Below are 21,434 nucleotides of genomic sequence, written 5' to 3' on the forward strand. Positions count from 1 at the left end.
CCTATAGTGGGTGAACGAGGTAATGAACAGGGACTAGAAGGTGCAGGACGGGGTTTTGGTGCTTGGTGGCATGGCTGCAGCCCATCATGGGGCACTGGTAGGAGCAAGTGCCAGGCCCCCACAGCTCAGGGGCTCACACACCCCGTCTGCCACCCAGCAGCTGCCCGGGCTGGGTGAGGAGCCGTACAAATAATGAATGTCAGACAAAAATAGCATCCCCGAATTCCTGAACCACTGGACTACAGCCCAGAGAGGCCCTGGGCTGCCTAGTCAACAGGACAGGAGCAAGTCTGGCTTGCGAGGCAGCGCAGGCATTTCTGAGCATGGGAGCACGTGCCGTGTGATGGACACACCTATGGTGGCAGAGCAGCTCTGCTCCCTCCAGCGCTTTCTGCAACCCCCTGGTCCGCGAGCGAAGGGGTGGGGGCAGAAGGACGGTGCAAGATCAGGCCACAGGGAACCGTATTTATTGCTCCCCACTATGTGGGCTCTGCACAGACGGACCCGATCAGATCCAGTCACTCACTCTCACACACACACGCATGCACACACGCGCCAAGGGGCACCAGGCAGTGCTGCACCTGTTGCTCCTTCCTCCCAGGCTGGCAACCAAGGGCACATCTGTGCCCACAGCAGGCAGATGTGGGAGGCTGCATGGGGGCTACAGGCAGGTTCTCCCTGCTACCTCTATCCCCAGCCTGGCTCCCCGAGGGCGAGGGCGGGTGTCGGGGCAGGGTGCATGCAGGCCTCACACACTAGGCTCCCTGGGGCGATGCCTGCGCCCAGCCTGGGCACCGCGCTGGGCCCCCTTCATCAGGCCCTTGAACTGCCCCTGCAGCTTCGCCTTCTTCCTGCGGGACAAGGATGAGATCTAGGTCAGGGCAGGTCACCAGCACAGTTCAGAGATCCAGGAAAGCTGGGACCTAACCCAGCTCTCACCATGAACCACCCCAACCATGGGCAAGAGCACTGGGTGCATCCGCCCAGGTGAGTATCCGTGCCATACCTTCTGTTGAGCTTGGCCCTGTTGAGGGGGATGTAGGCGTAGGGGTCTGGCCGGCCGGCCTTCTTCACATCGCCTCTGCCTTTCTGCGGAGAACACAGACAGTGTTCCCACACGCACGCAGCCTGGGGAAGCTGCCAGCCTGGTGGGGACTGGTGCCCCCTCCCCCTGCACCTGGGCCCTGGCCACATGGAGCCAGCAGCAGTATCCCTGGGGGGGGTCCCCAAACCCACCGAGACTGCTGCAGGAGTGTGGGCTCAAGGGATGGACAGAGAGCCTGAGGGGGCACAGCCCCATGGTACCTCCTAAGCAGGGGGTTTTGAAGCCTCTCCCAGCAGCGCCGGGTGCTGCTGCAGCCCAGGATGGGGCTGGGCTGGGCCAATGCTCCTGCTGGCACCAACCCCGCAGGCCTTGGCTGGAGGGTCTTGTCCTTGCGCTCAGGCTCAGCCCCACGCTGCACTGGGGCAGGAAGGGATTTCCCCCCTGCTCAGACTGGTTTGCACTGGGGGTTGACTTCTGCTGCAGTGGAGGCATGGCCCGGGCCCTCTGCAGCACCCATGACCCCCCTGGCAGCAGCAGGACTTTCATGGCTGTAGTCCCCCCGTATCCTGAGGCCAAGGCGACTGCGGCACAGGGTTTCTCTGGGCCGGCTGGGACAGGATCAGGCAGCGGTTGGACTACACATGACCCCACAGCCCCATGCCTGCTGCAGCCCCAGGCTGGGCCCAAGTGTCTTGGGTCTGGGCAGCTGCCTCTGGCTGCACCCAGGGCTCCAGGGCAGGGCACAGACGGCACCGCAGCACAGGGGCTATCCAAGGTGGTGCCAACCCCACTGCCCCGGGGGCAGGTGCCATAGCCTTACCTTGGACTTGTAGTCGGCTCCAAACGCCGTCTCCTTGCCTAGCGGCCGGTGGATGCCAGAACCTCCCGCTGCAACACAAGACACAGGGCAGGTCAGGCAGGGCACAGACATGGTGGCGTGGAGTGGGGACGCACATCACACGTCCGTGAAGGATGGGGTCCTGCCCAGGCTGCAGCCCCAGGGGAGCATGGTGCCAAGGGTCCCAGCGTCAGGGGGCTGACTGAGCTCCTGCCCCAGCCCCTGTGCAACCAGCCGAGCCGTGCCCAGACACAAGCCTGCTCTGCCAGGGCGAATGGTAGGGTAGGACAGACACTACAGGGCCCAAAGCAGGGATGGGGGAAGTACCTCTGTAGTGCGATGCGGTATCGCCCTCCAGCTCCTCATCACCTGCCTCCTCGCGGAACCGGCGCTTCTGGGCCTTCTTCTGCAGAGGGAGAGGGGGTGGCTCAGCAGGGAGCCTGCTACCGCCCAGCTCAACCCCAGGCCCCGGCTCCCCCAGATCCTCTCCAAGGGGCCAAGGGCTCAGGGACACCTGCCCAAAGGGCCTGGAGAAAGGTCCAGGTGCCAGCTCCAGCCCCTAGATCCCGTCACCCCACACTCACGCTCCGGAGCCCCACGTCCTGCATCAGGTCGGCCGTCTCCTTGTCCACGTCTGCAGCAGGAAACAGCCCGGTCAGAGCTGGACAAGGCCAAGACCCTGCGCTGGGGCCTGGGCCCCATCACAGCACCCCCACGACCCAGGGACTGGCCTGCCCCAGGTGGGGAACACCAGGCTCCTGCCTGGACACAGCGGGCTGGACCCTGGGTGGGGCTGCCCAGGGTCCTGGGGCCTTGCAACTCCCCAGTCAATGCTCCCAATGAGGGCAGAGCAGGTGGCTTGTGCCCCCAGCACTGGGCAGCCTCTGCAAGCCACATGCCAGGAGCTGCTGCAGCGACCGTGACAGCTGGGGGTCAAGAGCTGGTGCTGCCCCAGCCACGTGCCCCAGGCAGACAGGCCCCAGCCCAGGACAAGGGGCCCCATAGGGCTCTGTTACGGCCCTAGGCCACCCCCCAGCCCCCTCCAGTACCTCTGGCTCTGCTCTCCTCCCTGTCCTCATCCTCGTCTTCGCGGATGATGAGACGCCCATCCTCTGATACGCCAAAGTCGTGGCTCGCTCTCCCGGCCCGGCTGCTGCCCGGCCTTGTGGCTGCGTGAGCAGAGGAGGGGTCAGCGCCTGGGCAGTGCTGGCCCCCCTTGCAGAAGGATCAAAGTCCAGCCAGGAACACAGCCCCACTTCCCAAGCCCTGCTGTCCACCGCTGCCCTGGCCCCGCTCCTCACCCAGCACTCGCTGTGCCACGTTGGAGTCCAGGAAGTTGAGGGGCTCGTCCCCTGCGCCCTCCTTCAGCCACGCCTGGCCCTGGGGCTGCCTTGGCCCCCTCTCCTCCTCCTCTTCCTCGTCTGAGTCAGCCAGGACCTCCTCCATGCTGGGGCCAGAGACAGTGAAGGGTTAACAAGGCTGGGGCGAGAGGCCGGAGCCACCCCCCACTGCACCCCCCAGCATCTGGGGCACCGACCCCAGGGCTCCCCATGCTCTTCCCCCAGTGGAACCAGAGCCGACCCCAGGTCCCCCCAGCCCCTGCCCTCACCTGTCCCCTCTGGGTCTCGGCAGCGCCTCGGGGTCCTGCTCGCGGGCAGTGGCCTGGCGCAGGGCGCGCTGCCTCCGCCCGCGGCCCTCAGCCTTGCGGATGTTTAGCAGCACTTTGTGGTGCGTGGCCGGCAGCAGCCCCTGCACCAGCTCGAAGCTGCAGGGAGACGGGGGTCAGACAGCTCCCCTGGGACACCGCACTGGCTGCAGCCCCCACCCCCCAGCCCTGAGCGCCACAGAAGGCCCGAGCTGGAGCTGCGCCCCCCGTACCCCCTCCACAACCGACCCGAACTTGCGGATGAACTTGGTGAAGAGGTTCTTCAGCTTCGTGCGGAAGTGACGCCTCATGTCGTCCGACAGGGCCCCCACGGCCTCCAGCTGCCGGGACAGGGGTCATTAGGCCTGCCCCCCACAGCCCCTGGCCCCCATAACCCTGCCATCCCATCCCATCCCTCCCTGCCTTCCTCCCCAGCCCCGCCACCACCCTGACCACAGGCCCCCCTCCCTCCTCCCCCCCCCCCCCCCCGCCCGAAAGAGCCGATCCCCAACACCCCCACCCAGGACTCTTCCCCGAGATACGGCCCTGCTGCTGCCCCCCCAGGCAGGTTGTGCACCCAACTGGGGCAGCTCAGCCACTGGGCTGGAAAGGGAGCCCTGTCCCCCACTGTGGGAGCCCTTTTGGGCAGGGCTGGGGTGGCAGGAAGGATGTGCTCCACCCCCCGTTGGACTCACCATGGTGGGGACATGTGCGGTCAGCAGCTTGATGTCCACAAGCAACAGCGCGGCTTTGAGGAAGCCGAGTGCGGCCTTGACCACGTCGCGGGTGCGGGAGCCCAGGAGCAGGCAGACGCTCTGCAGCAGCTGACCCGTCTCACCCGGGCCCAGGTGCTCTGTAGGGCAGGCATGGCTCAGCTCTGCCCACCCTGGCAGAGGGACTCTGGCCCCAGCAGGGGCCAGGACAAGCTGTCCCAGCAAGAGATCCCCTAGATGGGCCCACATTGCACCCCTGAACTCTGCTCCCCCCACCACAGCACCATGGGACTGCAGAGCCCTTTTTGCATCCTCAAGGGGCTCAGCCCCAGGCCCCTCCAACCTTAGAGTCCCATGCCCACAACCAGCTGCCCTGCAGTGTACAGGCCCCCCCACACCTCAGCCTTACCTTTGAACTCGAAGAGGAGGCGGGTGAGCGCCAGCAGCGTGCAGCTGATCATGGTGACGGAGCCCGTGAGCCCCGCGTAGGCGAGGAGCAGGAACCGCTGCATGGCCTCTGCGGGGCGGCAGCCAGGTCAGCGGGGGGCTTCGCCCCACCACCGCGGGAGGGCATGGGGAATCTCGGCACCGGGGACCATAGCGAGTCCATGGCCCAACACCTGGAGGGTGGGCTTCAGGGTGTTGGGGGGGGGGGGGGGTCTCACCTTGTGGGGCAGGACCGAAGCGCAGGAAGGCTTCGCCCATCTCCACTAGCAGCGCAAAGGCGTTCTTGCGGGCGCCCACTGACACCTCCTTGGTGCACAGGACCACCTGGGGGACCGACACCCTCAGCGCCCAGCACAGATCCACCCTTTGCCCCTAGGCTGGCCCAGGCCTCCGCCAGAGCTGGGGGCAGCTCCCCACGGAGCAGCCATGGCCAGAGCAGGCATCAGCTCCAGTGCTGGAGCCTCGACCAGCCCCAACCAGAAACTAATCCAGGAACGGCTCTTCAGCCCTGCTCCCCCTCACCTCTGGGACCAGAGCCGTGATGAAGGCTTCGTCCTCGGCCGTCAGCTGCTTCACAATGTGTAACAGGCACTTGAGCCGCGGCTGGGGACGGAGATAGGGACAGTGCCATGATGTCAGGCCCAGGCCCTGCTCCACACATCCAGCCAAGTGCCTTATGTGCCCCCAAGGTGAGGCTCCAGGGACACTGGCCACCCAGCACATGCCTCCCCTGCACCCCACCCAGCCTTGTACCCTCTTGGCGGGGGACGCGGCGCTCTTGAGGGAGTCCAGCAGGACGGTCTTCAACTCCCCCAGGTTGCTGCGGATGAAGGCCTGGCAGGGGCCGTGGGATGCCGCGCACACCTCCTCCAGCACCCGGTACGCCTTCTTCTGCACCCCGTGCTCCTTAGTCTGCAGAGGCAGCGCCCAGATGGCCTTGGTTAGGGGACTTGTGTCTGCCCCGTCCCTCTCCCAGCATGCGGAGAGGCCCCTGCTGAGCTGGGGAGGGCTGCAGGGGCCATGCACGCCCCCCATCTTCCCTCCAGGAAGCAGCAGCTTGGAGCACCCAGGGATCCCACCTCCACCCCAGCCGACCTATGGTGGAGACCCTGGAAAGACAAACCCTTCCAGCCCAGGGCCTCCTGCCCCGAGCCTGGAGCACCCCAGCCCCTCTTCCTGAGCCACCCAGGGTGGAAGCTCTCACCCCGTGACTCACCTGCAGGGAGGGCTGGATAGTGCGGTACAGGGTGCCCAGGGTCGGCTCGTCAGCATAGGGTGCCATGGCCACGATCAGGTCCAGGATGGACAGCCTGCGTGGGGAAGGGGTGAGTCTGGGACTGGCCTGGGCGCTGCTCCCCAGCTCCACTCCCTCCAGTGAACAGCCATGGGGAACAGGGGGCTTTAGGGAGAGGCAGCCACCTGCCTGGGTAGGCAGTGGTGAGCGCAGCCCTTGTGGGGGTGCCCAATGCCCCAGGGAGGCAGCACCTGGGGCTCACCGGGAGGGAGCAGGCATTACCTGGTGAACTCGGAGCTGTCGGGGCCGCTCAGCTTCTCGCTGGCTTTCTGCAGGAACCCGCACACCAGCTGCAGAGAGCAAGGGCCAGGTCAGGGCCAGTAACTGGTCAGCTCCAGCAGCAGCTCTTCCAGATGCCGAGCCCCCTGCTGCACCTGGTCCGGCCCCTCTGGGCTTGAGCATGGAGGGGGTCCTGGGTCTTAGCTCAGTCCCTTCGGGTCTCTTGCTCCAGCTCGTTCAGGCCCTGCTGCATCCACGCTCCCCTCCCCTCCCCACGGCTCTGCCCAGCTTCCACGGCAATCCCAGCCCAGGGCTGCGCGGATCCTGTGGCACCAGGTCCTTCCCTCTCTATCCACAAAGGCACCAACAGGCCGCCCCGCGCTGCCCCTCACCTGCTGCTCGGTGACAGTGAGGTAGGTGCGGACAGTGTCCAGCACGGCACGCCGATGTGCCGAGCTGCGCCCGTCGTCACCAGGCTGGCTGTACACATTGAACAGGATGGGCAGGAAGTTCTTGGCAAAGCGGCCGACCTCGGTCCGCTCAGCGTCTGGGGGGCAGAGACCAGTGAGTCCGTGAGGGTCTGTGCTGGGCCCAGGGCCTCAGCACCTGCCCATGTTCCCCCTCCAGGGCTTGCAGGGTGACCCCTGCACGTGCCAGGCCTGCCCTTCGAGAGGCAGGGGGCCTGCCCAAGAGCAGGACTGGGAGGACTCAGCGTTATACAATGGTCCTGGAAGCTGAGCCCTGTCTCAGCCTCACCCCCCTCCCAGCTTCCCCTGCCCTGGGGGCATGACACCAGGTCCCCAGCCATGCTGGTCTGTACCACCCACCCCTTCCTCACCCGTCTGGCAGCCTTTGGTGATGAGAGTGCGCAGGGCCTGGCACACGGGGAGGCGCAGGTCGGGGCGTTCGCTGAGGGCCGTGCCCAGGGTGCGCGCCAGCCCCTTGAAGGAGCTCACCACGTCCGTGGGCCACCGGCAGAACCCAGGCAGCAGCGACCACACCTGGAAAGTGAACAGAGAGACCTACCCTGGAGAAGAGGCCGAACTCTGGGTGCTGGAGCCGGGGAGGGTAAAAGGCCCATCAAGTATTAGGGGTTTGTTTGGGCTGGTTTGGATAGGACTGAACCTGCTTTAGGACAGGGCTGGACTAGATGTGACGAGAAGGAAAAAGGAGACTGAAGGGGGATTTGATAGCAGCCTTCAGTTCCCTGCAGGGGGGCTGCAAAGAGGATGGAGCTGGACTGGTCTCAGTGGGGGCAGCTGACAGGACAAGGAGCAATGGGCTCAGGCTGCAGCAAGGGAAGTTGAGGCTGGATATTAGGAAAAACTCTCTCACTAGGAGGGCAGTCAAGCACTGGAACAGGCTCCCCAGATAAGTGGTGCAGTCTCCCTCCTTGGAGGTGTTTAAGACCCGGCTAGACAAAGCCTTGGCTGGGATGCTGTAGTTGGGGCTGGCCCTGCTTGGAGCAGGGGGTTGGACTAGATGTGCCCTCCTGAGGTCCCTTCCACCCTCACTGTCCATAACTCTGACACCCACAGGTCCCTGCCAGCCCCATGGCCCTGGGACGTTATGAAATAAAGTCCCACCAGCAGGTATTAGACATGGCAAACAGCAGTGGGAGGCTCTGTGCAGAGCTCCAAACCTCCCAGCGCTGCAAGCTACAGCGAGACAAGCCTGGCCTGGCCCATCCTCCCCTGCAGCATCTCGTGATCTGACTCCACTGTGGTAAGAGGCAGGACACTGGGCTGGACTGAGCCATGAAAGGTCTCACGTTCCCCAGGGGACCCTGGCACCCACCCCCACATCCCCCCACTCCACGGCTGCCTGCACCAGGGCTGCAGCAGCTGTGCCCGAGCCTGGCACAGGCCCTGCGTCCAGGACCCTGGGGCACCTGTTGGCCTCACCAGGGAGTCACTGCTCACCTGCCCCTGCAGCGTGTCATAGATCTTGGACTCCAGCGTCTTCCCGTCCTGAGCCAGCTCCACAGCTGCAGTGGAGAAAATGAGCTGTGAGACTGGTGGGAGCGGACCCCCCAGGGGGGCAGCAGGAAGAGCTGGGGCATGGAGGGGGGCAGCTGGGCCCTAGAGAGCAAGAGGCCCACACTGGGGAGACAGGCTGGGCAAGCTGGACATGGGGGCCAAGCAGGCTCAGCCTGGGGGTAGGGCCAGCAGGACCCCCTGCCCCCTCTACCCCAGTGGCACCTGCCTCACTGCCTGGCGCTGCCCGCTTCACCCAGGGGCAGGGAAGCCCTGCACAGCCAGACGCGGGGGACCCCGGAGCTCTCCCCCCCACCCCACCCCACCCCACCCCTTACCTCTGCCCTTCAGAGCGGCTGCCAGGGGCAGGAAGTGGCTGGTGAAGAAGCCAAGCCGGGCGCCGCGGATGTGGTCCCGGAGCACGGGCAGGAGCCAGCTGCGCGGGAAGTCCAGCGTCTCCCTGGCAGGAGGGTGCAGGTCAGCCAGGCTGGGCCCAGGCAAGCCAGGGCTGGTGCCACGAGGCCCCACAGGTGCCAGCCCCTTGCTCCCGTGGGCAGGAGCTGCTTCCCCTCCCTCTCCACGGCTCTTCTTGGCCGCAGCTGCCTGGGGGAAAGGGCTTCATCCACCTGAGCCAGGAGCCTCTGCCTCCCCCACACGCCGCCCCTTCCTGGCAGGAGCTCCCACCAGGCCCAGCCCCTACGGTGCAGCCATACTCACTCCCTGCCGTCGATGCCCAGGGGCATGGCCTCCAGCACCACCTCGGGGCCCATGGTGCCCACAGCAGCCCCCACTGTCTCATCTAGCTCAGCTGTGTAGGGGAAGTGCGGGGACAGGCGCAGGTCGCACAATGACTGCAGGAACTGGAGGGAAGGGGTGAAGGCATGGTCGTGGGGGGGCATGGTCATGTGTATGTGGCCACCGCATGACAGACCACAGCCCAGCCTGGTGCCCTTTGCTGCCAGATGCACCCCCAGACTGAGACGGCCACTGGACTCCCACCCTGGGAACCCTCAGGGCAGCTTTGGATGGCCCAGGCCCATGTGTGAGCACAGGCCCTGTACAGACAGCGTCATCACTGCTGTGCTCTGTGCAAGGCACCTATGAGGCCAGAAGCCATCCCATGCACCGGTGCAGGCTGGGGACCGAATGGTCACGCAGCAGCTCTGCAGAAAAGGACCTGGGGTTGCCTTAGACAATAAGCTGAATATGAACCTGTTGGCAAGAAGCATGGCACAATCATCACATGGGTATGTTGCAGACTGAGCTAAGGGAGCAGGGGAGGGTCCCAGACTGCTTGGGCTGGCGGACCAAAGAAAGCGGGGAACTACATTTTTTAAATGACATCTTCATAAATTCCCAAGGAAGAAGCAACTCTAACCACCTGGAACCTGAGATCCTGCTCCTACCTTTGTTCCAAAGTAATTTGCATCATCACCGAACCTCACAAGAGGTGACATGAGAGAATCCTTACCCTTACAAGCTAGTCAGGGGGGACCAGCAGGCATTGGGGAGTCCCTGCTCCCCCGAGCACCTCCAGGAGTGACCAGGAATATCGGTCACAAGCTGGCAGAGGGTAGGTTTAGGCTAGCTATCAGGAAGCGGTACTTCACGGTCAGGGCGGCTAGGGTCTGGGACCAGCTTCCAAGAGAAGTGGTGCTGGCTCCTACCCTGGGGGTCTTTCAGAGGAGGTTAGATGAACACCTTGCTGGGGTCGTTTGACCCCAGTACTCTTTCCTGCCATGGCAGGGGGTCGGACTTGATGATCTGCTCAGGTCCCTTCCGACCCTACAAACTATAAAACTATCTGTGAATTCAGTGCCAAGTCTAAAGTCTTATAAATCTGGTAACAGGCCAGCAGTGTGCCCTTACTGCCAAGAAGGCGACCGGCATCCTGGGCTGCATTGGTAGGAGCGCTGCCAGCGGGTGGAGGGCAGTGATTCTTCCTTCTATTCAGCACTGGGGAGGCCACATCTGGAGCCTTGCCTGGGATGTAGTTGGGCCTGGTCCACCTTCGAGCAGGGGGTTGGACTAGATGCAACCTCCCAAGGTCCCTTCAACCCTCGTGTCTTATGATTCTTAACAGGGACAGTCTCCCTGCCCCTACCCCTGCCCCAGCCCCTCACCTTCCTCATGACGGGGTGTCCTTGCTTCCCACATGCCTCGAAGAAGGCCCGGAGCACCTGCAGCACGGGTGCCCACGCCGCGTGGAACCGGTACGTCAGCCCCTCCTCCACCGCCCTGCATGGACAGGAGGTAGGGGGCTCAGCACAGCCCCCAGCAGGGCAGGGAGCAGTGGGGAGGGGGGGGGGGGGGGTCGCCAGAGGCACCAGCAGAATAGAGGGGTCTTGTTCCAGCTGTGAGAGCCTGGATGCAAGGAACGGGGGTGGGGACAGAGCACCCAAGGCCCCCCAGAGGCAGCCCCAGCCCTAGCCCTCTCCCTGTACCTGAACATCTTGCAGAGAGAGGCGGCGGGGCCAGAGGCGGAGGTGGAAACAGGCCCCAACTCGGTCACGTGGGGGGCCACGCACTCACTGAGCAGCACCTGCAGGAGCCAGTCAGATGGGACCCCTGGAACTGTCTCCACCTCCCTCATGCTCTGAGCCTGCCTCTGAAGCCTCCCCCCACTCCCAGGCCAGCTCCCTTGCCCCTGGGGCTGCCCTGATCCAGTGCCCCATCCTGCTTGGCTCCCAGCCCTTCATGAAGGAACGAGCGGCTTGGAGACTACAGCCCCTGCCCCAGCGTGCAATGCATCATCAGCCCAGAGCCCTGGGGGCAGAGGCCCTACCCTGGCCCTGGGCTCCCAGACATGCCCATGACCCCCGTGTGCCCTGGGGCAGGTACCTTGAGGGTCTGTGCGGTGGCTGACAGCACCTGGGGGTGCGGCGACAGGAGGCAGGTCATGGCAGCCGCGAAGAGCCGGGGCAGGTGCCCCCAGCACAGCTCCCTTTGCAGCCTGCAACATAGGTGGGGCTAGCAGAGCCCCTGCACAACCCCTGCCCCCCAACCCTGAACGCAGCAGCCTGGCACCAGCCACCTCCTCCCCTGGCCGCTTCCAGGCTGGACTGGACCAGAACAGCAAGAGCCGCTGCACGAGGCCAAGCCGAGACCCCAGAGCCTCCAGCCAGGCCAGCACTAGGCTCCCAGGCAGAGAGTGAGTAGAGGGACCGCTGCCCCCACCCCAGCATGTCAAGAGATCGCACCCGACCAGGTTGACGTGGGCCCTCTCCATGACAGCAAGCCAAGCCAGCGTGGGCTGCAGGTCGCTCTCGCTGGGCACGTAGTCGTACAGCGCCTGCGGGCAGGGCAGAGGGGGTGAGCAGGGCCTGGCCACGGCCCCTCTCCCTGGTCCCCCTGCCCCAGCAACCCCCGCCCCACCGCACTCACCGTGATGATCTGGGCATTGAGCTCGGCAGGGAGGCAGGCAGGGCTGGGCTGGGCGCTGAAGAAGCCGTGGAAAGCCTGCATGGCGCACGCCGTCACCAGCTGCAAGAGACACAGCATCGGGGTGCAGGGAGCTGTTGGCACCAGGCAGGGCCCCGCAGGCTCCCAAGGCACGTGCGTGTCCCCCACCTCGCATCCCAGCACCAGGCTGACCCCCAGCAGAGCCTGCAGCACAGCCCTGTGGCAGGAGATGGGGGGGTCCAGCTATGTCCCAGGTGGTGCCTGGGGCTCCTTGCTCATTGCAGCTCGCTGCCAGCCCCGACCTGGGCTCGGCCCCAGGGCACAAGCTTGGGAGAGGCGTGCTGGTAATAGCCAGCATCTGCCCCCCACCGCAGGCAGGGCCTCACCACGTGGCCGAGGGTCATGACGCGGAGCAGGGCCTCGCAGCAGCTCTTTGTGGCGGCCGCGGGCAGGCAGGGCAGCAGGTCACGCAGCAGCGTCAGCACGTGCAGGGTGGTCGTGGCCTCCTTGGTGCCTGGGGGGTTGAGCAGGTGCTGAACGTGCATGGCCCCAAGCAGCAGCCCTGGGGCCGCAGCCCAGAGCTGGGCCTGCCCCTCCTTCCCCACAGAGCTCAGCACAGGTGCTGGGCTGGGCTCAGCTCCCAGCCTCACACTGGCCACTACCCTCAGCAGCCCCGAACGCCTCCCAGCCACACGACCTCCTGCAGGCTCGTGGCCCCGGCCCAACTCCCCTGAGCCCCTGCCCTGGAGCCGCGCGCCCCCCACAGCCCTGTTGTCTCCACCACCCGCTCCCCCTCCCTTGACCCCCCACAGGCCCATGATCCAGCCTGTGACACCTTGCCAGCCCCCATAAACCCCTCCCCACCTCCGAGCCCCGTACCTCCAGCCTTCTCGATCTCCTGCACGCAGAACTTGGCAGTGGAGCGCGCGGCCGGGTGGTGCTCGGGGGCCGCATCCCCAAACAGGCACTCGCTGCCCTTGAGCACGGAGCAGATGCCGTGCTGTGCTGCCTTCCGCACCTGTGGAAGGAGCGGGTGAGGAGCCCGCCTGAAGCCAGGCACTGGAGCTAGGGAGCCCAGGCTTAGTGCTCCCAGGGCAGCGTGGGCACAAGACCCAGCAGGGAGGCTCCAGGGGGGTGCGGGGCACCGACGACTCACCTTGGGCTTGGCGTGCACCGTGAAGCTGAGCAGGCCGTGGTAGACCTGCAGTGTGACGGGGTAGCTCCAGGCCGCCAGGTCCTGCTTCCGCAGCAGCGTGGCCAGGCAGGAGACAACCTGGCGGGGACGCCCAGAAGGGCACTGGCATGAGGCCCAGCCACCCCGACCCTCACCCCAGCCACCTACATGTGCCCCCTCCCACCCCCCAGGCATCTGCCAGGGCACCAACACGGTCAGCACCTGGCATCCCCCAGTGCCAACAGCCTGCACCTTGTGCCAGCAGCGCCTGGGGGGCTGACACCCCTCCCTGCAGGCTCCAGGAGGGGGCACAAGGGCCCACAGCACCCAGTGCTTTGCTGGCTCAGCAGGGAGCCCTAGAAAGGGGTTATGGGGTCCCAGGGCCGTGCCCACTGCCCCCCAGGCACACTCACCCAGCGCAGGGCAGAGGTGGAGCTGCTGCCGGCTTGTGAGGCCAGGATGCTCATGAAGGCTTTTGAGGCATCGGAGAACTTTTTCCTTAGCACGGGCGCCGGGACCCTGTGGTGGAGATGGGGGCCATCAGCACGGCCATGGGGGAGGAATGCGGGCATGGAGATGGGCAGTGCTCCAAGCCGTCTATGGAGGGGTCACAAAACGCCCCCGGCCCCAAAACCCTCCCACTGCTGCCTCTGCCCCTGAGGACACACACACGGCACTGCCCTACAAGGCCCAGGACAGCTCTGCCCCCGGGCAGCCGAAACAGCCTGTGCGGGGCAGATGGAGGCGCTCACCGCTTCAGCACCAGGTTAAGCAGGTAGGCGACCGCAGCCAGCGACTCCGTGGACTCCACCGCCTCCATCGTGGTCATCTAGAGAAAGGATGTGGGTCAGAAATCACATAAGTGAGGGTGTGAAGAGCCCTCAGGGGGTCACATCTAGTCCAGCCCCCTGCTCCAAGCAGGACCAGCCCCAACTGCATCATCCCAGACAAGGCTTGGTCTACCTGGGTTGTGAAAACTCCCAATGGTGGAGCTTCCACCACCTCTCAGGGTAACCCACTCCAGCATTTTACTATCCTCCTCATGAGAAAATTCTTCCCAATATCCAATCTCAAATGGCCCTTGCTGCAGCCTGAGCCCATTGCTCCTTGTCCTGTTGTCTGCCCCCACTGAGACCAGCCCAGCTCCATCCTCTTTGCAGCCCCCCTGCAGGGAGGTGAAGGCTGCTATCAAATCCCCCTCGGTCTTCTCTTCTGCAGACTCAATCAGTCCAGGTCCCTCAGCCTCTCCTCTCCAGTCCTGTCCCCCAGCAAAAAGGGCACACTGCTGGCTCCCATTCAGGTTCTTGTCCCCTGTCCCCCCAGGTCCTTTTCTGCAGCGCTGCTGCCCAGCCCATCCCCCCCCGGCCTGCCCCGGTGCAGGGGATCGCTCCCTCCTCAGGGCAGGACTTTGCACATGTCCTTGTTGACCCTCATGGGATTTCTTTTGGCCCAATCCTCCAAGTTGGATCAGTCACTCTGCATCCTACCCCTGCCCTCCAGCGTATCCACCACATCCCCCAGCTTGCTGGCAGCTGCAGACTTGCTGAGGGTGCATCCATCCCATCTTCCAGGTCGTTGATGAAGATGTTGAACAAAACTGGCCCCAGGGCACTGCACTTGATACCGACTACCAACTAGACGTCGAGCCATTGATTACTACCCGCCAAACCTGACGCTCCGGCCAGCTTTATGTCCACCTCACAGTCCAGTCATCCAGCCCGTACTTCCTTAGCTCACCTGAGACAACGCTGTGGGAGACTGTATCAAAAGCCCTGCTAAAATCTGGGTACACCACATGCACGGGTCTGCCCGCATCCAGAGAGCCAGCCACCTCCTCGCAGAAGGCATCAGGTTGGTCCGGCGTGACTTGCCCCGGTGAATCCACGATGACTCTTCCTGATCGCCGCCTTCTCCTCCAGACGGTTAGAGGGGATTCCTTGCGCATCTCCCCCATGATGTCTCCGGGGACTGAGGTGAGGCTGACTGGTCTGTAGTCCCTTTTCCTTTTCTTAAATGTGGGCACTCACTTTACCCAGTCAGCTGGGACCCCTCCTGATCACCGTGCATTTTTGAAGATGATGGACAGTGTCTCTGCAGTCTCACCAGCCAACTCCCTCAGCACCCTCGGGTGCACCCTGCCCAGCCCCATGGACGTGTGCACGTCCAGCTTTTCCAAGCAGCCCCTGCCCTGATCTTTCACCCGAGGGCTGCTCCCCTCCTCCGCCTGGCGCAGCCGTCTGGCAGCTGCCCTGGCATGTGAAGACGGGGGTGCAAAGGGCACCGAGCACTTCAGCCTCTTCTGCATCCTCTGTCACCAGGATGTCTCCGGAGTCAGGAGGGGACCCGCGCTACCCCGACCCTGCTCGTGGAAACCCTCCTCTTCGCCCTCGCTGGCTGCAGCTCCAGTCGCGCGCCGGCCGTCCTCACTCCATCCTTCCCGCGGGCCGTGCACCGCTCTCATGCTCCGCCGGCCCAAGCTGTCCTTTCGTGAGTTTGCCCAGCCTCAGCAGGTCCTTGCGGCCCGGCTGGGTGGGGGGTGCGGTGCCCCCGCCCAGCCCCGACGCACGACCCCCGCCCTCGGGCACTCACCAGCGCAGCGAAGTACTCGGTCTCCGTCTCTTTGCCGCCCTGGGCGCGGATCACCTCCGTCACGGCCGCCAGCACCGCGCAGATCTGCGGGCAGGGAGCGGGAGGGCAGCACGGGCCGGCCGGCGGGGGGCACCCGCCCCAGCAGACCCCCGAGGAGCGCCCCCCGGTACCTCCTTGTGCGCGGCGGAGCGGGACTCCCAGAGGCGCCGCACGCGGCCGAAGGTGCCGCTCGCGCAGTCGCTCAGGCCGCTCAGGAAGGTGCGCGAGGAGGCCTCGGAGCGGGCCCCGCCGCCGCCCCCCGCGCCGCCCTGCAGCTCGTCGTGCAGCTGCACCGCCTCCACCGTCAGCTCGCTCCGCTCTGCGGGCACACGGCCGGCGCGGGTCAGCGCGGGAGGCCCCGGCCCCGGCCCCGGCCCCGGCCCCGGCCCGACCCCCGCCCCGCTCACCGTGCGTTCCCGCGAAGAAGCGGGCGCGGGCGGCGCGGCGGTGCCGGGCGCTGCGGGGGTTGCAGTCGCTGCTGCGCCCCTTGGCCCAGCGCTGCCGCCGCCCCGCCGCGCCGGCCCGCAGCCGCCCGGGCCTGCCCATGGCCTCGGCGATGGCGGCCGCGCTGGAGCGACGGACCCACGTGCGGCGCCGCGCGGCACTTCCGCCCCGGCGTCGGGCCCGCCCCCTCCTTAGCGCCCCCCGGCGGGGGGAAGCGTCTCCTGCGGCCCAGCCGAAGCCCGCTCTCCGTCTGCGAGCATGGCTCCCGCTACCCGCGAGGCGCCCTCAGGGCGAGATCCCCTCAGCCGTCTCCCGCGGAGGCTGAAGGGGTCCAGGGCCCTGGCGGGGCCCAGCCAGCGAGCCCCTGGCCAGGGGCGTGGGCTCCCCGGGCCTCCAGTCCATCCACGCCCTTCTTGGGTGCTCGTCTTGCTGGGAGCCCATGACCCCAGCTGACTTCCTGCCCCGGGGCGGGGGGCTGGCCTCCATGAACTCCCGGGGCCCCTTCCAGCCCCGGCGGCTATGAAATCTATGAAATCCTTGAAGTGCGGTGCCCGCAACGGCGCAGCCCTCCACGTGCGCGCTGAGCAGTGCCGCACAGAGGGGAGGGGTCACCTCCCTGGACCTATTCGTCACGCTTCTGCCGATGCGGGATCAAGCGCGGGTAGCTTCGCTGGTGATTTCGTCGCGTTGACGACTCGTGTTCATCCTGCATCCACGGTGACGCCAGGATCCCTTTCCGCTGCCGTGCGGCTGAGGGGGTCACTGCCCAGCCAGTCCGCGCTGGATAGTTTTGCGCCCTCGGTGCAGCACCCTGCACGTGTCCTTGTTGCGCTGCACCCTATTGCGTGCTGCCCACTTCTCTAGCCTGTCCAGGTCCGCCTGCGTTCGCTCCCTGCCCTCCGGAGCGTGCCCTTCACTCCACTATTTAGTATCGTCCGCAACCTTGGACAGAGTACACGTCACCCCCACATCCAAGTCGCTGATGTGGTCCACGGACCGAACCCTGCGGGACCCCACTGCCCGCATCCTTCCGCGTTGATACCGACTCGTCTGCTGCCACTCTCTGGGTGCGACCCCCGAGCCAATTTGCCACCCACCGGCCCAAGTACACATCTACGTCACAGCCTCTTCATTTATTTATGAGAATGGGATGAGAGCCCCTACCGAAGGCCTTGCTAAAATCGAAGAAAACAGCATCCACCTCCACTCCTGCATCCAAGCGTTTCGTGGCCCCGCCATAGAGTGGAACCAGACGGGTCAGGCATGATTCACCTGCTATGAATCCAGGCTGGTTTCCCTGCTGCATTATTTGTCCCGCTGGACTCCCGCAGAGATGACCTTCCCAAGGCTGGAGGTGAGACTGACTGGCCTGTAACTACTCGGATCCTCCTTCCCCCCCATCTTGAAAACAGGGACCACGCTGGTCCTTTTCCAATCCTCCGGGACCTGCCCCGAGCGCCTAAACAGCCGTGCCAGCGGCTCTGCTGTGACACCGGCCAATTCCTTCAGTGCCCTCGGGTGCAGCTTGTCCAGCCCTGCCGACTCGACACGTCCCCTCCATCTGCGTGCCTGCACCACGTCAGCATCCACGGTTGGTGGGCTGGTGTCCCCCTGATGCCCATCTAAGAGCCCATTAGGAGACTTATCCTGAGCCCTGTTCAGGAATGCCGAGGCAAAAAACTCAGCCTCATCCCCCCATCTGTCACCAACTGCTCCCCCTTGTTCAGTCGGGGTCCAAGAGAACTTGTTCCTCAGCACGGACACTGGGACCCTGTGGTGAAGACGGCGGCGTCTGCACGTCCAACGGCTGGGGGGGGAAAGCCAGGACTCAGGACCATCTGTTCCCCCTGGCCCCAAGACCCCCCTCCCACTGCTGCCTCTGCCCCTGGGGCCCCAAGCACATCCCAGCCTGGGGACTGTGACACCCACAGCCAGGGATGGGGTGGGCATGTGTCATACAGCTTGCTGACAGCGATGTTAGCATGGTCGGCAGCCATGGTCACCTCTTCTAAACCAAAGAGATGGACAGACAGACATGGGGACGGTGCCGAAAGAACGGGGGGTGGGGGGCCAGTCACCTGCAGGGCTGGGAGATCTCTGCCCCCCAGGCTGACTCCTGATCCTCGTCCCCCTCCCCAAGACGCCGGTTCATGTCCCCTGCAGGGCAGCGGGGGCCAGGCCCCGACACTGATCAGCTGGAGGCCCCCAAGCATCTCCCTGCAAGGTACCTCGTCTCCCCGGGGCTGTGACGCCAGCAGGCAGGACCACGGGTGGGATGGGCTGTGACAGGATGCCTGCGGGCACCGCACCGGGGACACGGCGCTGCCTGGTGCACGGGGCACTGCCTGTGAGAAGGGTCCAGGCCTGCCAGCTCCAGCAGTCCCGGGTCAGCAGGCAGCAGCACTCGCAGCCAGGGTTACGCTTCCTACTGCCACCCCCAGGGCCAGGGGCAGCACCCTGGCACCAGGCCTCTTCCCTGCGGGGTCTGAACCCAGAGTGCTGTGACTGCTGCGTTCGCACACCCAGGAACCCGTTCTGCCCCCGCCCAGGTTCACCCCCCAGACAGTAGCAGCAGGAGATCCAGACCCCCATGCTGGGCTCTGCACCAGCCCCGGTCCCAGAGAGACCCTGCTCCAGCCCCCCTGCACCTGAGACCGGCCCTGGGGCTCCGTGCGCTGTGCAGTGGGCCTGGGGCAGGAGGGGGTACGGAAATGGAGACGGGTGTGCAGTGCAAATTGTGTAACCAGTTTTTGTGGCTTAACTGTCATAGTGTGCTTCGGTCTGCCCAGTGAGCCACAGGGGTTACTTGGCAGGGTGCTAGAGGTACAGCTATATACTTGTAATGACAGGCTGAGAGCCATGGGACTCCTCAGCCTGGAAAAGCATAGGCTCAGGGGGGACCTGATAGCCCCCTATAAGTTTATCGGGGTGTTCACCAGGATCTGTTCACGAGAGCGCCCCAAGGGATGATGAGGTCGAACGGTCATAAACTACTGCAAGGCCGTTCAGGCTGGACATAAGGAAGAATTTCTTTACTGTCCAAGTCCCCAAGGCCTGCCACCAGAGGTGGTTCAAATACCTACTTTGAACACTTCCAAGAGAAATTTGGATGTTTTTCTTCCTGGGATCCCATGACCCCTGTTGATTTCCTGCCCCTGGGGCGGGGGGCTGGACTCCATGATCCTCCGAGGTCCCTTCCAGCCCTAATGTCTATGAAATATATTTGCAACCCCCTCTCCCCTCCCCGCTGAGGGATAACACTTCCACAAATGCCACGGTAGCAGCATATCCGCTCTGGGCAGGCCACTGTGGCCAAGAGCAGCCTTTGCATCACCCGCACTTTCACCCTCCCTTCCTTCCTCTGTAATCTCTCACTGAGGAAGGAGTTTGTCTGCATCTGCTGCTGCCAGCTGAGTAGTGGGGCATGGGCACCGCGTGGATGGGAGACCCAGGCCATGCCACACATTATGTACATGGCGCAGTTCATTGTTGAATCACAGGATAAATGTGGACTGGCCACGTGCAAAGTCAGGACCACAGATAAAAGTCTATAAACCCCCCAGCTGTGAGACGAGCCAAGCAGGGACACAGCGAGTGCTGCAAAACCTGCCACAGCCCTGGGCACAGGCCCAGCCTCCCCCCAGACCCACCCCGGCCTTGCCCAGGGCCAGGGGAGGAGAGGCCGCCCCCCCCGTGAGGCCAGTGCTAGGTCTGTTGGGGGTCACAGCCGTGCTCCCCAAAGGCCCCTGAGCCCGGCGAGCCCAGCACCAGGCAGCCGGGCCTGGGCTCACAGCAGCTGCTCCGGCAGCCTGGGCGCTGCGAGGGCCGGGCACCCAGCACAGACCAGAGTCACATCCCCAGGACTACGAGGGAGGTTTCAAACCCGACCCTGCAAGTGGGTGCTGAGGGGTCATGGCTCCCAGCTGCCCTGCACCCCTAGGCTGTGACCAGGTGGACACCACTGCCCACCCACCCGGGATACCCAGAGAGCCACCTGCGCCACTCCAGCCCTGTACCCCTCCTAGGGCCACTCCCCCCTCACAAGTCCTCTCCACCTGGGGACCTCCTGCCACCCCAGCAGTGTCCCCTCCACTGGCACTGTCTCTGCTGTGCTCACACAGGGCCAGGACCACCCTGGCCCCAGAGAGACCCTGCTTCAGCCCCCACCCCCCGCACCCAGGATCAGCCCCAGGGCCTCCTGCACTGTGGACTGGGGCTGGGGCAGGAGTGCCCATCCAGGCCCCCACAGACTCCCGCACTGCCCAGTGCCCCCCAGCCAGATCTCTGTGACCCACCCATAGCCCTCAGGAGACGGGTTTGGAGCCCAGAGCCCTGCCCCAGGCCGTCCGCTGGGCTGCAGAAGACCCCACACCTCCCCGTGCAGCACAAGGTGGGGCAGGAAGGCACAACCCCACCGGCCCCACGCTGAGCATCCAACTGTACCGGAAAGGGTTTCGATGCATCCGACTGTACCGGATCTGACTGTACTGGAAAGGGTTTTGAAAAGTCCAGGGGGCACATAGCACCTCCCTGACCCGCCAGAAGGCTTCCTCGGCCTCTGCTGTCCAGCTAATCCTATTTGGGGCTGAGTCCTTGGTAAGCTCGGACCGCTGGGATACGTCCAAAAGTCAAGGTATCAGATGGCAGTAGTAGTTGGCCAGCCCCAGAAAGAACCACGTTTGTTTTTTTGTTCAGGGCACATTATGAGCCCTTACGGCCTGCACCTCATCTATCAGTGGTTGTATCTTTCCCCACTGCAGCTTACAGCTCTTCTGGCACTGCTGTCAGATGCTGCATGTGTTCCTCCCAGGTCTCGGGGTACACTGCCACATCGTCGATGGGTGCAGGCGCGTCTCCCCCATGAGGCGCCAAAACCTTGGATCCATCAGGCGCTGGGACGTTGCTTCTGCCCCGTGCAGGCCAAATGGCACCTGGACAAACTCTCAAAGCCTCTGTGGGGTGGCCAATGCTTCTCCTGGGCATTTGCTTCTAGGGGTGTTTGCCAGTATGGCTTTAAACTCTCTCCCCCACACATCCTCTCCAGCAAACCCTCCCCCATAACTATGGGGTAAGCATCAAGGCACCCTATGCTGTTTACTTTCCTAAAATCAATACAAACCTGCAAGGTCCCATCCTTTTTGGGGACCACGAGGATGGGGTTTTGCCAGGCGCTTCCAGATTCTTACTACCCCATCCGCTAGCATCCCTTCACATGGCTTTTTGGAGCTTTTGGGGGACCTGACGCCAATGCTCCCCTATGATTTTTCCTGACGGGGTCTCTGTTCACTGTCCCCCTCAGTGCGTCATCCCCAGATAGGCTGAAAAGACCTTTCTGAATTGTTTCACCAGGCGGGCCGCTTCTTCCTGCTGCGCCCATGTCAGACCAGCTCCCAACCTGATGGGCCTTCCTGAGCCTCGTTCAGGCACTTCCAGACCAAACTCATCTGACTCCAGGCTGATGGCAACAAGCTGAATCCCCTGGCGTGGAGGCCATGCAGTAGTTCAAAGGGTGAGTGCTCGTGGGAGAGGGGCTGAGTCACGTGTGGGTGGATGTAGGGTTGCTGGTTGTAGCCGTGTTAGTTTAAGGACAAAGGCAGGCAAGCTTTTTC

General features: G+C 64.4%; 1 protein-coding gene across 1 annotated transcript; it reads right to left on the minus strand.

Annotated features, from left to right (window-relative positions):
* Positions 1-451: 451 nt before the first annotated feature.
* Positions 452-16,003, minus strand: RRP12 (ribosomal RNA processing 12 homolog). Its single transcript, XM_090057107.1, has 34 exons — positions 15,789-16,003; positions 15,513-15,700; positions 15,343-15,426; positions 13,506-13,582; positions 13,167-13,272; positions 12,736-12,852; positions 12,459-12,597; positions 11,966-12,093; positions 11,562-11,660; positions 11,378-11,469; positions 11,019-11,130; positions 10,622-10,719; positions 10,301-10,415; positions 8,895-9,037; positions 8,516-8,637; positions 8,124-8,188; positions 7,040-7,202; positions 6,594-6,748; positions 6,205-6,272; positions 5,905-5,998; positions 5,442-5,600; positions 5,211-5,291; positions 4,907-5,012; positions 4,651-4,758; positions 4,224-4,381; positions 3,778-3,869; positions 3,493-3,648; positions 3,185-3,330; positions 2,933-3,052; positions 2,468-2,517; positions 2,211-2,289; positions 1,866-1,933; positions 1,007-1,089; positions 452-851 (listed from the first exon to the last, which is right to left on the minus strand). The coding sequence occupies exons 1-34, from the start codon at positions 15,925-15,927 to the stop codon at positions 749-751; spliced, it is 3,813 nt and encodes a 1,270-aa protein (XP_089913233.1). The 5' UTR covers positions 15,928-16,003; the 3' UTR covers positions 452-748.
* Between the last annotated feature and the right edge of the window lie 5,431 nt (positions 16,004-21,434).

The sequence above is a fragment of the Crocodylus siamensis genome, chromosome 7, assembly GCF_052110815.1.
Source record: "Crocodylus siamensis isolate JL-2025a chromosome 7, ASM5211081v1, whole genome shotgun sequence".
NCBI classification, from domain to species: Eukaryota; Metazoa; Chordata; order Crocodylia; family Crocodylidae; genus Crocodylus; species Crocodylus siamensis.

Coding starts and splice junctions, on each gene's coding strand:
- RRP12 (XM_090057107.1), bottom strand. CDS start 15,927: ATGGGCAGGCCCGGGCGGCTGCGGGCCGGCGCGGCGGGGCGGCGGCAG. Junction 11,131..11,377: donor GCCCACGTCAACCTGGTCGG/GTGCGATCTCTT, acceptor CCTATGTTGCAG/GCTGCAAAGGGAGCTGTGCT. Junction 6,273..6,593: donor TCACTGTCACCGAGCAGCAG/GTGAGGGGCAGC, acceptor TGCTCTCTGCAG/CTGGTGTGCGGGTTCCTGCA.